General features: G+C 56.5%; 2 protein-coding genes across 2 annotated transcripts; both read left to right on the plus strand.

Annotated features, from left to right (window-relative positions):
• The first annotated feature begins 1,805 nt into the window (after nt 1-1,805).
• Nucleotides 1,806-8,869, plus strand: TM6SF2 (transmembrane 6 superfamily member 2). Its single transcript, XM_072786601.1, has 10 exons — nt 1,806-1,989; nt 3,608-3,711; nt 4,142-4,239; nt 4,308-4,411; nt 4,802-4,884; nt 5,275-5,399; nt 5,925-6,026; nt 6,343-6,435; nt 7,117-7,236; nt 8,118-8,869. The coding sequence occupies exons 1-10, from the start codon at nt 1,895-1,897 to the stop codon at nt 8,322-8,324; spliced, it is 1,131 nt and encodes a 376-aa protein (XP_072642702.1). The 5' UTR covers nt 1,806-1,894; the 3' UTR covers nt 8,325-8,869.
• Nucleotides 8,870-10,008: 1,139 nt separating this feature from the next.
• Nucleotides 10,009-15,338, plus strand: HAPLN4 (hyaluronan and proteoglycan link protein 4). The gene is made up of 5 exons (XM_072786600.1): nt 10,009-10,166; nt 11,094-11,211; nt 11,527-11,889; nt 13,469-13,810; nt 14,212-15,338. The coding sequence occupies exons 1-5, from the start codon at nt 10,164-10,166 to the stop codon at nt 14,601-14,603; spliced, it is 1,218 nt and encodes a 405-aa protein (XP_072642701.1). The 5' UTR covers nt 10,009-10,163; the 3' UTR covers nt 14,604-15,338.
• The last annotated feature ends 1,679 nt before the right edge of the window (nt 15,339-17,017 follow it).

Here is a 17,017-nt window from a genome sequence, read left to right on the forward strand (position 1 = left end):
AGAAGCTCCCCTGATGGTGACCCTAGGCCTTGGTCACAGGTATCTCGCCATCCAGGTCAAGGTCACCCTTCAATTGAATTAGTAACCTGGAGGCTCTCCAGATTCAGCCCATGGACTTGACTCCCAGGCAAGTGGAGAGTTGGAAGAGAATGGCACCCAAATTCAATGTGCATGTACAGGCATATCCTGAACACAGGTGCAAGGCCAGGTTGCTAGACAGAACCGGATCAGACACCCCTGGCCCTGCAGGGGTGGGCTAGGGTGGCAAGGCTTCCTGGAGGAAGGGATATTAGGATCTGCTTTAAGGGGTGAGGAAATACTAGAGGGTCCATCTTGCAGACAGAAAAGAGGCCTGGGGGTGTCGGCACCACTAGAATTGGGAAAAGTCAAGAAATGAGACTGGAGCCTCAGGTCAGCCCAGAGGAACCTGAACTTTAACCCCGTGGGCAATGGACAACTGGGAGGGAAGCTGTCAGGTTGGTGGCCAGAATATCATCTTGTCACCCAGGTTCAGAGATGGGACCCAGCTGGCACAAGGCCAAGGGATTGCATGGAAAAAGGGTGAGGGTTAGAAATTTCCCCACCAGCAGACTGGGGGCCCCCTCAAGGGCAGGTATTGAGTGGAGACCTGCTCACTGTTTCCTAGTAACCACAAGTACCACATGGGCCAGAGTTCAAAGCTGGTTGGAGGGAGTGGCAAAGACTGCTGTCTCCTAATTTTTGCCCCACCCTACTATGGTCCCCTCCCTGGTGCAGCCCCACCTACCCTTTGCATTTTCCCCTGGACGCATTCCAGCCTCCTGTAGGCTGTTCAGAATCCTCCCTCAACTCTCCCCTTTGAGCCCCCCAACCACACCCCGGCCCCAGGCCAGAGCCATTCTCCTGGGCAGAAACATATTCCAAACTCACCAAACTAGCAATCCACACCTAATCTAAACCCATCCTTAGGACTCCCTCCCTTTGACCCCACCCACTGAGCAGGGACGCTGCCCTGAGGTGCCCAGGCTATATGGGAGGAACACAGCACACACGTCCTTCAAGGGACTCCCCAACCCTTGACCTTGGCTGCCTGCCTCCAGATGATCCCCAGAGTCAAAACTTTACACTGGGACACACGTTTAAACATGTGTGGCCACTGTGAACGTTCAAATCTAAGGGCCCTGAAGGAAACTCTGTGTCCAAGCAATGGAGGTTCGTCCATCAGCGCGGAATGCCTCCAATGCCCACTTGATCCTAGAGGGAGGAATGTCTAGGGAATGTGGAATTAAAAAGGGACCCCTTTTGGGGACCTGGGTGGCTCAGGTCGTGATCCTGGGGTCCTGGGATGGAGTCCCGCATCGGGCTCCTGGTGGGGAGCCTGCTTCTCTCTCTGCCTGTGTCTCTGCCTCTCTGCCCCATGAATAAATAAAATCTTAAAAATAAAACGGGACCAGTTCAGGGTCAAGGTAGGTACACGGGTCCTTAGGACAGAGAGAGCAGAAGTGCAGAAGGAGGCCTGGAGAACAAATTCACTTAGAACGAAGTTGCTAGCCCAGGGTCTCCAGGTTGCAGTCCCCCGCCTCAAGAGCGGAAGCGTCCAGAGACAAGGTGTTCTAGCCTTTACTAGAGAAACTGAGGCTGGGCAGCGGGGAAGGCTACTGAGAAGTGAGGGGAGAGGAGGGGGAAGGGACCGCTGCAAGGGCGAGGGGCCTCAGGCTCCCCAGGACGCGCTGGCCTGTTAGGGAACAGCAGCCAGCCCTTGGCGCAGCGGGGGGCGACCTTTGCGCCGGGCGGGGCGGGGCGGGGCCGGCCAGGTCCCTGCTGACCCCCCCTCCACCTAGACGCGCGGGCCGCGGAGTTGCGGAGCGCCCTGGAGGCCGCGCGGGGACCGAGCCTGGGTCCAGGCGCCGCCACCATGGACATCCCGCCGCTGGCCGGCAAGATCGCGGCTCTGTCGCTCGGCGCCCTCCCCTTGTCCTATGTGCTCAGCCACGTCTCGGCGCTCTCGCAGTGCGTGAGGGGAGGGGCCAGGAGGGGCCGGGGCGGCCTCGGGGGAGGGGGAACGGGGGACCGGGACGGCGGTGGCGGGAGGCGAGGATGCGCGGGCGGCGAGCCGGGCTCCCCCGAGCCCTGAGTCCCTGCGCGGCTCCTGCCGGGAGGGAGAGGGCTAGGCCAGAACTGTCCCCCGCCATGCAACCTGAAGGCCCCTTTCCGCGGGCCTGGCAGCTCTGTGTTGATGGGGGGGGGGGCGCTCCTAGGACATTTTGGGCTTGAAGGGAAAGGAGGTTGAGAAACAGAGTGGACCCCCCCTCCCCCAGGGCAGAGTTTTGGAGGGTTTCTGGGATCTTCCCAGGGATGTGCCCAGCTCCAAAGTTACCAAAGGTCAAAGTATTGCCCCAGATAAGGTTCTGATTACCCAGCTCTTGACACACGCACACTGGAGTTCTGTTCCACCACCCCTCCATCGCCTATCGCAGGCCTGAGACTTTCTTCTGTTAAAATTTGGCCCACCCTGTCTTTAGCCTCAGTGTCCCCCACATGCTGTGACCTCTCTTGTCTCCTAACCCCAGCCCTGTGGATCTTGTCACTAGGGTGCCGGGCATCTGCAAGCCCTCACACTCCCCAACCTAGTTCAACTCAAGACATGGGGTAGAGGGAGTCTTGACTGTGGGGTTGGCTCCTTGGGTACAAATTCCTGCCTCCATCCCCCTGGATCCTGGGTGAGCCTGATTGCTTCTGGGAGCCTGTGTTTCTTCAGTGTGTAATGAATATAATCCTAGACCTCATCCCATAGTTACAGTTAAGGATTACAAATCATGTGCATAGGCTTGTGTGGTCTCATCTGATTAGTATAATTGTCATTGTTGGTCAGATAGGGCCAGGATGGGGATCTTAGGTGCCAAAGGGGTCCGTGAAAAGGTAGGAGCTTGAAGAGAGTGTAGGGGAGTGTAGGACCTTGGAGAGCTTTCCCACTCTTCCCACTAGTGTTGGAGGCTTCCATCCTGGCTTCTATTTATTATCTATGCAACTGGTTGACCTGTCTTACCTGGTTGATTGGGACAGATCTGGGCAGGGGTTGGGTGGAGTTGATAGAAGCATTTGGACTTCAGCTGGGAGGAGTCAGGAGGTTCAGAAAGTGAGGTGTACAGTGCTGAGCACTAGAGACCTGACAGGTTTAGAAGCTGGGTCTGGCCACACAGTGGCTTTGTGGTGTTGAATGACTGGCAGCAAACCGAATCAAACATATATCAGCAAGTGACGGGATGGATTGTGTAGTCAGAAAGAGTTAACTGATGCCCCCTCTGTACTTGGCCTAAGTTTGGCAATGAGTCTTTCTAGGGAGTCAGGGAGGGCTTCCTAGAGGAGGAACCATGAAAGATAGGCCATAAAGGGTCAGTAGGAGTTTGCCAAGTGGAAGAGATTTCTGGAAGGAGTTTCCAGGAGGGAGAAACAGCTCAGGTAACAGCCTAGTGATGGGAAAGGGCAGTTTCAGGATAGGAGATTCCTGGATGGAAAAATTTCAGTCTCAATATCTGGAGCATCCTGGAACCTGCTTTTGCCCTCACCAGGGTGGGGTGGGGCCTCAGCACTGGGCCTGGCTTCTCTGACTTGTTTTCCCTCTTTATAGCCCCCTGGGGCTGGCATTGATGAGTGCCCTGATCCTGGGTCTTCTTTTTGTGACTATCTACAACTTGTCCCCCGGCGAGATCTACTATGACCCACTCTATGCTGGTAAGTTAGTAGGAGAGAACGGTGTGAGCAGGGGCCTCCTCCATCCCCTTAAAGGGCTTCCATCAGACTGGAGAACTTCAAAGAGACTGGAGAAACCTCATTGGTTGGGGAACCTCAGAGGACCTCCCACTTCAGACCTGGGGCTCCTGAGAGCAGGACTGTATCTTTACATCAGATTGGGAGCCCCTAAAAGACCATACTTCCTCATCACTTTGGGATTTCCTGAGGGCAGGGTCAGTGCCTTCTCAGCCTGAGGACTCCCAGAGGCAGGGACTGTGCCTCCTCAAGAGGCAGGGCTGTGGGTCATGTGACCTGTGGAATGGTGACTGGGAGCAGCTGAGCCTAGTTCCTTACCTGGACTCTGGGTCCCAGACACACTGCCTCAGGCCCCGCCCCCACCTGGGCCATGCCCCGCCCACTCTCCCCACAGTATTTGCTGTCTTCTCCTTCACCTCTGTGGTGGACCTCCTGATTGCTCTCCAGGAAGATGGCTACGTGGTGGGCTTCATGGACTTCTATAACAAGGAGGTATGTAGGGGGTCACCAGGGATGCCTCCTGCCCTTCTGCCCAGCTGAGCCCTGACCTGCCCCTGCAGGGAGAGCCCTACTTGCGCACTGCACACGGAATCTTCATCTGCTACTGGGATGGCACGGTTCACTACCTCCTCTACCTGGCCATGGCTGGTGCCATCCGCAGAAGGTTCGTGGGGGGATGGGTGAGTGCCACTTGGATCCTGGGAAGGAGATCAAGTCCTCAGATGGGGTCCCAATCCTGGATGCAATCAGAAGCGTCTGTAGAGGAAAGACCTCTCTAGGGCTCCAGCCAGGAGTGGTCAGGAGAAGTTTCCAGGGAATGTCACAGGAGTGAATGGTAGTCAGCTCTCTTGTCTTGTACACTCCTGTGCCTAGGCAGCCACTTCTGTCCTCAGACAGACGATCTGTTCAGTCCCTCATTCATCTCCCTGTTGTCTCTTCTGTCCTGGACAAAACTGGGAGGGACCTAGAGTTGAGGAGCCCAGGGTAGACCCTTGCTAGGGCTCTGAGACTGGGGAACAGGCATCTATTGGTCACCCCACATCCCCTGCCTCAGGAAGAGATACCGGAACCTTGGACTATACTGGCTGGGATCTTTCATCATGACCATCCTCGTGTTCCTCCCAGGAAACATCCTTGGTAAGGACTTGGTTTTGAAGGATCCCATCTCCTCAGTCTGGGTCACTGTGCTACACCTAGAAGGTTCATAAGTAGGTCTTGGGAGGTAGAGGGGAGAGGCAGCCCAGTATGTGGGGGTGGCTGAGCAGGAGGGACACCCAGGGTGTATCAAAGGGGAGCAAAGAACAGCTGAAGCATAGAAGCCATATCCAGAAAGTAAATTGAAGCAGGCCGGGCTGAGGAACATGGACACCACCTTATGAGCACTGGGGAGCCAGAGGTGCCAGAGCTTGAATAAAGATTGCATTTGGGAATTACTACTTCCAGCCAGGGGGTCTGGTGTGACTCATGGGTCACACCAGGCCTGGGTGATCCTCACTGAGTGATACTCCCTCTCTCCTACCATGATAGGTAAATACAGCTCAGAGGTCAGACCTACCTTATTCCTTGCCATCCCCTATGTGCTAGTCCCATGCTGGGCTGGCATGAGGATCTTCAACCAGTCCAGGGCACCAACCTGCTGTAACCCCACTATGGTAAGTGCCAACATGCCCGAGTGTCCCTCATTAGAGTTACTTCTGATCGGAAACATTGGCTCTTTGGGGGTGCCTGGGTGGCTCAGTCGGTTAAGTGTCTCCTTCGGCTCAGGTCATGATCCCAGGGTCCCTGCTCTGGCTCCCTGCTCAGCTGGGAGCCTGCTTCTCCCTCTGCCTCTGCTTGCTGCTCCCTCTGCTTGTGTTCTCTCCCTGTCAAATAAATAAAATATTTAAAGCGGGTGGTAGGGGCACTGGGTCATGCAGTGGTTGAGCTTCTGCCTTTGGCTCAGGTCGTGATCCTGGGGTCTGGGGATCGAATCCCACATTGGGCTCTCTGCGGGCAGCCTGCTTCTCCCTCTACCTCTCTCTCTGTATACCTCATGAATAAATAAAATATTAAAAAAAATAAAAGAAACATTGCCTCTTTGGAAGCATCTCCTTGGCCATTAGGAAAGAAGGGATGAAGCCTTATTGAGTGCCTGCTGGATACCAGACTTCTCACACTGTCTGTCTCCTATGGGGCAGGTACAGGAGGAACAAAGAAAGGGCATCCTGAGACGTCCAGTTGACCTGGCCCTTGTCATATACCTCACCCTCACTGGACTCTTCACCTTCTTCCGGGGCCTGGTGAGTCTGCAGTTGTCAACCGATCTTTCTTCTGCCTCCAGCCCACTCTTCTGTCCCCGTCAACCGTGTTCCTTTAGCCAATGCAAAAAGGCCACTGCTTGCCTTTCTCATCAACCAGGGAAGTTCTTCATCAAGTCTCATCTGAGTGTTCCATGACAAAGCCCCATTCTCTGTACCCTTCCCAGCCAAAGAGAGAGAACCAAGGCTAACGGAGGCCAGAGCAAGGGGTATGGGACTCGCTTGGGAGGGTAGAAAAGGCTTCTTGTGGGAAAAATGGCTTCTTGAGGTAGGTTGTTGGTTTGTCTCTCTGCTCCAGGTGGTGCTTGACTGCCCCACAGATGCCTGCTTTGTCTACATCTATCAGTACGAGCCATACCTACGGGACCCCGTGGCCTATCCGAAGGTGCAGGTGAGAGGACAGATGGGAAGAGAGAGCATATGGTCCTGCCATGGATAGAGGTCTAGCAAGTCCTCTTTGAAGCAGGTATCAGAAACACAAGTCAGTTTGTTGTCCTATCAAAAATTCATTTTGGAAGACAGATATGGTCTTCAAGTATGGCTGGATCTAGGAGCTAAGGCTACCTGTGTCTCTGGGCTCTGTTTTCTTTGCATGGACTCCACTCCCAAGTAGTCACTTTGTGGGATTGCAGAGATAGTCTTGGGCAGCGCCAGGCTGCCATCTGCCCTACTTAGCCACCCCAGAGGAATGTGAGCTTTTATATCTCCAGAGCTTAAGCATAAATCTCAGGCAGGCTTTGATTGGCCCACATGCCATCATCACTGAATAATATGCCCATCCTGTCACTGATCATTATGGCCGGGGGGCAGGGGGGACTGGAGTGTTCCAGTTGGCCAGGCCAGGGTCACCTGCCACTTCTGGAATAACGTGGGTGGGTTCAGTGTGTGTATGTATGTATGTGGTGGAGCTCAGGGGGCTGGATACGCAAGGGAAACAGAGGAGCGATGTACACAGGGTTGAGATGTGCAGAGAGCCTGAGGTCTGAGGTTGGTCAGATCCTCCCTGGGGCTTCCACCTCAGGGGTGTCAGGAAGGCAGCTGCTGCTCATTCTATTGGCTGTGTGTCCTTCAGATGCTGGTGTACATGTTCTACGTTATGCCCTTCTATGGCCTGGCTGCCTATGCCCTCATCTTCCCTGGCTGTTCTTGGCTGCCTGACTGGGCCTTGGTGTTTGCTGGAGCTGTTGGCCAGGTGTGGTGTGGGGCGGGGGAGGTGTGGTTGGGTCTGTAGGGAAGAAATTTTCTGCCTGCCCATCAATTGCTTTTGTGCTCTCCCTGAACAGAGTGATGCTGAGCCTCTGAGAGGCCCCAGCCCCAGCTTGGTACCCTAGGATTCCCTAGTTACGGGGAGAAAGTACCTGACCCAAACACTCCCAACCCTATGGGGTCATAACTAGAGAGAGGAAAGGATAGGGGCTGAGAGCAATTCCAGAAGGGGAACGTTTCCTAAAAGAGTGGGCATAGGAGCTGGGTTTTGGTGTATGGATATGAATTCTCTAGGCAAGGAAGAGCATTTCAGAAATGGGAACAGCATAAAGACATAGAGGGGGATAGTGGTTTAGTAGAACCACAACACAGAGGCAGAGGCAAGAGAATTTGACAGCTAGATACTGAAGGCTTTGAACTCTGAGCTGGGGGAGCCATGGAATGTGTTTGAGCTGTGGAGGGCCCAGTCAGAGCTGGGGGGCCTGTTTCAGGATTCCTGATGGAAAGTTATGAAGCCTGAGGCCCGAGCAGTGGAGACCTGGAAGACATCTCTGGGGTAGAATCAACAGGATTTGTGTCAAAGGCAGCTGCCTGGGGTAGGGAGGAGGAGCTGGACCCAGGTCAGAGATGGAAAACAGGGTCCAACAGTGTGAAGATGGTAATGGTTAGACAGCTGGGGAGAGGTTCATAGACAGACAGGAAATGTGGACCCAGAGATATTTAGAGGCAGACAGATGAACTAGAGAGGGGAGACATGTCAGCAGCCAGTGAGAGGGACAGGGACCCCCTGGGCTCCCTAAGGTGGGATGTTGCTGGGACTTGTTCTCTCCTGGCTCCTGACATACATCTTCCTTGTGTGGCCACTAGGCACAGTTCTCACACATGGGTGCCTCCATGCATCTTCGCACGCCCTTCACCTACCGCGTGCCTGACGACGCCTGGGCCAGCTTCTTCGGGTACAACCTGCTATATGCGCTGGGTCCCCATCTGCTGGCCTTCCGCTGCCTGTGGTGGCCTGCCTTCTTCTTGCGCCCACCCCCTGGTCCTCTGGCACACCACAAGAAGGAGCATTGACAGGGCTGGAGACGACCCAGGACTCGGTTTCCATGCCCAGCCAGCCCTGCTGTGGGAAGGGTGGGCTGGGTCTCTTAGAGATAGAAAGTACATCTCCAGGTGTCTTTGGTTCTGGCTATGGTGGTATCAGGCCAATGAGCTGGATGGGAGACCCAGGGGACACATGTGCCCTTGAGGCCTAGACATGTTCAACTGTCATGGTACCCCAATCCCATACAGACTGTTCTACTCCAGAATTTACCCATCATACCCCCATGGATCCTTTTAGTAAAAAACCTTTTGATGCCCAAATATTGCTGCTGCCTGAGTGTTTCAGGATTCAGAGGTGAAGGACTTGCTTCATTCACCCCATGAGGGCCTACCCATCACTGCCAGCATGACCACCAGGAGCCAGAGGTGCTGGACAGCAGCAGTCAGCCTCTGGCTGGTGTGCACAGCTCCATCTTCCAGATGGGGAAAATGGAGGCTCAGAGAGGTCCAAAGACCAGCCTGAGGTCAGTCAGGAGAGAAACACCCAAAATCTGACAATAAATTATAATAACAAATGGTGTGGCACAGTTATTAAGCACCTACCATATACCATTACCAAGGGCTAACCTCAAGTGTTATAATGCTGGATCTCACCCCATATTCCTGATGGGGAAACTGAGCTCATAGGCTGCAAATGTCCTGATCAGAGGTCATGGCTCCTGGATGCATCTGAGCTAAAGGACTGAGCCCTGGCCTAGCCCATCCAACCGTGGACCCTATAACCTTGACTCTGCTGTATGATTGGCTCATATTTTGGGGAAACTGGGGCTGAGGAGGCAGCCAAGGGGTTGGGGGGAAAGGCTCATTTTTTTTTTTCCTGATTTGATTTTTGAACTTGGGTAAAGGGCCAGGTTCGGGGTGACTCAGGCCCAGAGTGGGTCAGAGGCTTGATCAGGCTCCCCTGCTCACCACCCCTACCAACATTTTTTAGGAACCCATTGTATGTCTAACCTTTGGATCTTCACCAAAGAACCAGTACTTGGGGTGCCTGGGTGGCTCAGTCGGTTAAGCATCTGCCTTCAGTTCAGATCATGATCTCAGTGTCCTGGGATGGAGCTCCGCATCAGGCTTCCTGCCCAGCAGGGAGTCTGCTTCTCCCTCTGTCTGCACATGCTCTCTCTCTCTCTCTCTCTCTCTCTCTCTCTGTCTAGTTCAGATAAATAAAACCTGAAAAACAAAAAAACAGCACTCCATTTCCTGGAGGTGGAAACTGAGGCTCAAAGATACCAAGTCTCTCTTCCAAGGTCCTACATAGGTAAAAGGCAGAGTCAGATTTGGACCTGTTGCTGCATGTTCCCTCTGCAGAGTGTGTGACTGTTGTGGGCCCCCACCCCGCCGAGTGAGCCCCTCTTGGGTGCCAGGGCCCAGGACACCTCGATGGCCACCAAGTGACAAATGGGAAAACTGAGGCCTGCAGGCCACGCCCCTTTCCCAGGTTACTCAGCCCCCCGGCTCACCTTGGGCATCCTAGATGGAAGACTCCGTCAGTCCCCCTTCCTCCATTTTACAGAGAGTTAAACTGAGGCCCAGAGGTTCCTCTGCCCACCCAAGGTCAGCCAGCAGGATCATTGTCCTGCACTGACTGTCCAGTGCGGTCCTTCCTCCGCCCGCGCCCGGGTTTCCTCGACGAGTGCGCGTCGCCGCGTTCCCTTTAAAGCTCCTCCCCGCACCCCCGTTCGCCTCCCTCCTCCCCTTGCAGGCAGACGCCGGGATTGCGCCGCCCGAAGGGACTTGCCCAGTCCTTCCTGGGTGTGCGGGGAGCGCAGTCCCGGCGCGTAGGGGCCGCTCGGCGGGGGCCGCACGGGCAAGATGGTGAGTGGGGCCGCGGGCGCGGGTCCCGGTAGGTGCCTCTCTGGGATTGTCTGGCTCCGTGTCTGAACCTGCGTCCCTCCGTGCTTCTCTTCTCAGTCTCTCCCCGCTCCGTCTCTCCCGTCCCTGCCGTCTCTCACCCTCTTCTATCTCTGCATCTCCAACTCTGCCTCTCCTTTCCCTACTTTTCTCTCCCTCTTTTGGTCTTCCTGGTCCCTCTTCTCATCCTCCGAGTCTCTATCTCTCCCTCCCTCCAAGCCCTCTCTTCTCTTTGCCCCTCTTGCTCTCTTTCCTCTCTCCCTTCTTTCCTTACCCTTTCTCCATCTTTCCTTACCCTTCTCTGTGTCTTTCCCTCTCTCTCCATCCGTCTCTCCTCATCTCTCCCTGCTTTTCTCTCTGTCTCTTTCCCTTTCCTCGCCCTCTCTCCGCGTCTCTACCCCTCTCTGACTCTCCCCCTGGCACCCCCCTCCCCCGCCGCCCCCACACCCCGGCCGCTTTGCTGCAGTCTCCTGGCGCACCGATAACCTTGCCGCTGCCGCTGCTCCAGCTCCTCCCCCCTCCCTCCCAATCCTGGCCGGGGCCGGCCACGGAAGGGGGCGGAGCTCCGAGCCTTAGGGGTTGGGGTTAGGGGAGCTGGCGGGTTGCGGGCGCCAGACCCTGGGCAAGTGAGCCCGGGGGCGTGGGCTTGGCGGAGGAGCGGGAATGTGAAGTCCCGGGAGAGTGCGGCGGGGGTAGGGGGGTAGGGGGGTGGGGGGAGGGGGAGGGCTGGAAGGGTCCGCCAGCCTTCTCCTTGGGCGAGTCCTCTGGGACCCTGGCCAGGGTGGGGACCTGGGCACGCGAGAAGTCCTCGCGGTGGGGAAGGAAGGTCAGGAGGCTGGTCCTCCGACAGGCCAAGTCCAGGAGGCGGGACCGAGTACCCTGTGCCCCCAGGTGTGTGCTCGGGCGGCCCTCGGTGCCGGCGCGCTCTGGGCTGCGGCCTGGGGAGTCCTGCTGCTCACGGCCCCCGCAGGGGCGCAGCGCGGACGGAAGAAGGTCGTGCACGTGCTCGGTGAGTCTGACAGCGGAAGCGGGTCTTGCCCTGCAGGAGTCCTGCCCGAATGTGACTGCCTGGGAGCAGGGAGGATACAGTGGGTAGGCATGGAGCATTCCTGAGGGTCATAGACACCCCCCCCCCCCCAAGTCCCTCACCCTCTGAGTCCTAGTTCCCTTTCCTGATCTCCTTTAACCTTCCGACCCCCTGACCTCCGCCCAAGCCTTCTTCCCACAGCACTTCCCTGGAATTCCCTTTCCCGGGATTCCCTTCCCCAGGTTCCTCACCCTGCCCCCTAGGACCTCTTCTGAACCCTACTTGACCCTCCCGCAGAGGGTGAGTCGGGCTCCGTGGTGGTGCAGACGGCGCCTGGGCAGGTGGTCAGTCACAGGGGGGGCACCATCGTCTTGCCCTGCCGCTACCACTATGAGGCAGCCGCCCACGACCACGACGGGGTGCGCCTCAAGTGGACCAAGGTGGTGGATCCACTGGCCTTTGCCGACGTCTTCGTGGCGCTGGGGCCCCAGCACCGAGCATTTGGCAGCTACCGCGGGCGGGCCGAACTGCAGGGCGATGGACCCGGGGATGCCTCCCTGGTTCTCCGAAATGTTACGCTGCAGGATTACGGGCGCTACGAATGCGAGGTCACCAATGAGCTGGAGGATGACACTGGCATGGTCAAGCTGGACCTGGAAGGTAACCAGCTTATGGACAGGATGAAGCAAGTTTCTAAGGGAGGAGGGTAGGAAGTATTGCAAAGGACAGAAACCAAATCAAGTTGGCCTAAAAGAATTTGAGGCTTGGTAGGGTAGGGTAATGGTTCTGATCTGAGGTGAATTTCCTCCCCAGGAACATTGGCAATGGCTAGAGGGGGTTGCTGATGGCATCTAGTGGGCAGAGGTCAGGGATGCTGCAATACATCCTACAATGCACAGAACAGTCGTGTCTCTCCCCCCTCACATCCCCAAGAATGATCCAGTCTAAAGTGCCAACAGTAAGGGCTTTGGGAAACCCTGGGGGTAGTATCCAGGCCCAGCGAAATCCAGGGAGATCCACTCACACCATGTCAGGAATTCGTCCCTCAGCTCTGTTTCCCTAAGTGAGTGTTCTTCAGTCAGGTTTCCCCTGATGGAACCAAAAAGTAGAGCCAGGCTTCCCTCCTCCAACTTAGCTATTAATTTCCTAGCAGTGCTAGCTAGAGTCTCAGGGTTGTCCCTCATTGGCCCAGGTTGAGTCATGTGTCCATCCATGAGCCAATCACTGCGGCTGGGAGATGGGGTGCTCTGACTGTGGAGCTGGAAAGTGGGGTTTCTATCTGAGGAGTTATCTCCCACTTGGGTCGCCTTCCTCAGTCCCCCAGAGAAGATTCTGGGAGAGATTTCAGAGCCCTTACTTGTTGAACCTCCCAACAATAGCAAATGACAGCAATAATAGCAGCACCTCTTCTTTATTGGACATTTTCAAAGAGCTTGAAGAGGTCTTTGAAGTCTCTTGTTTAATTTTCCCAAAAAGTCTGAGGGAGATGTTATTACCAGCAGATGAGCAACTAGCTCAGAGAGGTTAGAGCCTTGCCCATGCAAGTGAGTGGCGGAGTTAGAACTCGAGCCTCCGCCTTCAGGCTCCAGGTCTTCTTTCTGGCCCCTGTTTGCTCCTCCCAGAGTCTGCTGAAAGATGCATGTTCCATCTCCAAGGTCTGCCCCTCAAACATACACACAGAATGCTGATGAGCTGAGTTGACTGTAGGTCCAATGAAGGACAAGTTATAAGAACTGAAGGTGGAAGAGAAACCAGTGGGAACTGCCCTGGATAATGTTGGGGATCAAAGAGGTCTCGGGTCCCTGTTGGGTGAGTCAGCAGTGGTCACAGACATTCCCAGCTCCATGAGCTCAGGGCTTGACCAGATGGAAGCTCCCAGTGCTGAGGAATTGTCCGAAGCACTAAAGACTGAAGGAAGAAGGGTGGTGGGGGCTGGGTTTTGAAGGATGAATAGGAGTGCAGCAGATGGAAAGTGGAAAACAAAGTACATAAGCAAAGGTCTCCAGTGGTAGAAGTGGGTGGCCATGATTAAGTAAATAAAAGGGAAGGTCAAGTGAATCCCATGCGTAAGGCAAGGAGAACCACAGGGAAGTGAGCTGAGAACCCGTGTGGTAGGACTAAGGCCAGAGTGAGGGATGGAGTGGAAACTCTAGGTTGAAGAGTTACGCAGCACCTCAGATGTCAGGTGGGTAGGGGAGGGCTGGGATTCCCGAGCTGAGCCCTATGTCTGTCCTCCCAGGCGTTGTCTTCCCTTACCACCCCCGTGGAGGCCGCTACAAGTTGACCTTCACCGAGGCGCAGCGCGCCTGCGCTGAGCAGGACGGCATCCTGGCGTCGGCAGAGCAGCTGCACGCGGCCTGGCGCGATGGCCTGGACTGGTGCAATGCAGGCTGGCTGCGCGACGGCTCCGTGCAGTACCCGGTGAGCCAGCCCCGGGAGCCCTGCGGCGGCCTGGGCGGAGCCGGGAGCGCCGGGACCGGCGGCGGCGGCGGCGGCGCCTCCGGGGGCGTGCGCAACTACGGCTACCGCCATAACGCCGAGGAACGCTACGACGCCTTCTGCTTCACATCCAACCTCCCGGGTGTGTAGGCCCCGCCCCCGGGGAGGAGACCCCGCCCCCCCGCAGGCTCGGGATCCGCCCTGTCCGCGAGGCCCCGCCCCTTGAGAGTCCTCCCTCTCAATCTCTTTCCCGCCCTCTCAGTTTCCTCCGTTTAGCCCCTTCTATCCACTCCGACCCTCGGGGCGGGGGGTCCAGACCGGGATATCCCACCCCCGGACTGCCAAGGCGCGGCAGTCAAGCATCGCCTGGCACCGACGCTGCCCCGGCCAAGGCTGGGATCCAGGACTGCAGGGGTGGGGGTGCTCCCGAGTCCTGTGGTTCGGGTCCTGGGTTGCAGGCACGTGGGAGGTGGAAAGCGTCTGAATCCTGGGGAGGCCAGCTCCCGAGATTGGCCTTAAGCACTCTCCCCCACTCCACTGCAGGACGTGTGTTCTTCCTGAAGCCGCTGCGGCCCGTGCCCTTCTCGGGAGCAGCGCGTGCGTGCGCGGCGCGCGGCGCGGCCGTGGCCAAGGTGGGACAGCTCTTCGCGGCGTGGAAGCTGCAGCTGCTGGACCGCTGCACCGCGGGCTGGCTGGCCGACGGGAGCGCGCGCTACCCCATCGTGAACCCGCGCGCGCGCTGCGGCGGCCGCCGGCCCGGCGTCCGCAGCCTAGGATTCCCCGACGCCACGCGCCGCCTCTTTGGCGTCTACTGCTACCGCGCGCCCGGTGCGCCGGACCCCGCGCCCGGCGGCTGGGGCTGGGGTTGGGCCGGAGGCGGTGGCTGGGCCGGAGGCGCGCGCGACCCCGCTGCTTGGACCCCGTTGCGCGTCTAGGCCCTGGGCGCAGATGATTGGGGTGCTTGGCGGCTGGCCGAGTGCTCTGCGGTCTCTTGGAGACCGGCCACGTGACTGGAGACTGGCCACGCCCCCTGCGGCGCCCTGCAGGCTGACGGGGCTTCCTGTGGTCTTGAACACTGGCTGCGCCCCCTGGGGTCCTCATAGACTAGCCAGTTCTGGGAGACTGATCAAGGCCACACCTCTCCTGGACAGTGGACTTCCCCTCCTCCCTCGACTTTCCCCAGGAGATGGGGCATGCCACCTGAACACCCCGGAGGGCAACAGACCCTGAGGTCTCCTGAAGACTGACCACGCCTCCCGAGGTTACTTGAAAACAGACAGAACCATCCCCCATGGTCTCCTGGAGGCTGGACCCCCAGGATTATCTGGAGATTGGCCTCAGGGCCTCTACATCTCCCTGGAGACTGAAGATTATCATCCCTTATGGTCATCTGGACACTGAACCCCTTTCCCCCTTACATGTAGAAAAAATGGAAATCTCCGAATTCATCCGGTGATCACGCCCCATGATCACATGGAGACTGGGCTTCTGTCCTCTCCCCAATGATGACCTGGAAATTGGGTATCCCTATTCCTCCTTCCCCTGTGAATCCCTCAAAGTGTGCAGAATGACAGGCCATGTTTCCAGGTCACCCTGAATACCCCCACCCCTCCAGTTTCAGGGAAGACCTGCCTTGTCTGTCACCCACTAAAACAGATTGACATGCCCCAGCTGGCTCGCATGACTGGTGGCCATGCCCCGCCCCTCAGGTATCTCTGGAGGGAGCAAATCTGCTCCTACCTGATGGCCTCTTTCCTGGCTGTCACCAAAGAGACCATCCCCTGGGCCCAGGGATCTATAGGATCCATGTCACTCACTATGGAGACAAGCTGTCCCACTTCCCATTGTTACCAAGGCGACCAGCCCAACTTCTACCTGTAACCTAGTCACACAGCCCTTCCCTCATCAGTCACACCCATGGAGATGTACCTTCCTCCGCCAGCTGTAACCATGGTTACCACACGTTTCCCCTCCGGACATTAGAGAGCTACTACTCACTTCTGGATGTCCCCGTCCTGACCAACAGTCGGGAAGACCACCCTTTCCAACCCTCTAACTGTCCCAAGAGTGACCCAGCATTCAGTTCCCTGGCTCTCACCATGGAAACACCCTGTCCCTTTCCCCAGGTGCATGCCAGCTCCTTGCCACCCTCCAAACTCTGCCTCCAAGCTGCTTAAACCCCATAGCTGTTGCTATGGAAACCAAACTCTGGTGTCTGAGGTAACAGAACACCTTTCCCCCTAGGCTTTCCCAGGTCAGCAGCACCCCCTCACCGAGCTATCACCATAGAGACTGTCTGCATCGTCCCCATGACAACCAACTCCCAGCTCTCAGGAACTTCTTACTATGGGCTGTAACTGCACCCCATAGAGCTTAATGTCTGCCCCTTAACCAGATAGGCCCAGCCCCAGGCAGCATCCCCAGATATGGCTGGACTTCTGGAGCTGCTGGACATCCTCTGCACGCTAACTATATCCCAGACAACAGTGCATGAGACACTCTTGCAACCCCCAGGTGTTTTCATTGCTGCCGCACAGATGAGAAAACCGACTCTGGCAGCCCTGGCCCTTTATGTTGTGCAAGCTCTGGGCTCCCCTTTTCCCTTCTGAGACCACATCTCCATTTTCACTGAGCTCCTCTCTCCTCTAACGGCCCCATGCTCCTCATTTCATTCCTTAGAGATCCAGGAGAGATGGAATGTTTTTAAACTTCAAAATCCGCAGTGAACCCCAGTTCTAAAGGACAATTTGTGCTAAGATATTAGGACCCAGCCAGATCCCCTCCTTCCCCACTCTCCACCCCTTACCCCCATGTTGAGAGCCAGCTCAGGAGAGATGGTCCGAGAACAAAGCCACCCCAACTATGGGAGACCTCAGCTCCAAGGTCTTATGTGAAGTAGCACTGAGGGCCCTCCTGGAAGCATCCCACTCCTCACCTTACTGTCACACCCATCTTAAGGAAACCCATCTATGAGTTTTGGAATCAGGTGGGCTTGGGTTCGAATCCTGCCTCTATGACCAAGTGACAACCCGCTGAGCCTGTTTCTTCCTCTGTACCAGAGCTGTTCTGAGGTCCCAGTGAGTGCAAAGCATATAGCAGGGGCTCAATAAAAAAAAAAAAAAAAAGTGTTGTTGTTGTTGTTGTATGGCAGCCGGTGGGTAATTACTTCATGAATGCACTTAGGTGGGCAAAGTATTTCCCAGCTGGGGGTGTGTGGTGATGATTTGGTCGGGAAGCCACCCCCGTCATTCCCCAGGACTGTCCTCTCCAACAATATCTCCCCTCCTTTCCCCCAGTCTGCCTTCACTCTCTTTCTTGCATCCTCCCCCATGTGTCTGGCTTGTTTCAG

This window comes from Canis lupus, chromosome 19 (assembly GCF_048164855.1).
Source record: "Canis lupus baileyi chromosome 19, mCanLup2.hap1, whole genome shotgun sequence".
NCBI lineage: Eukaryota > Metazoa > Chordata > Mammalia > Carnivora > Canidae > Canis > Canis lupus.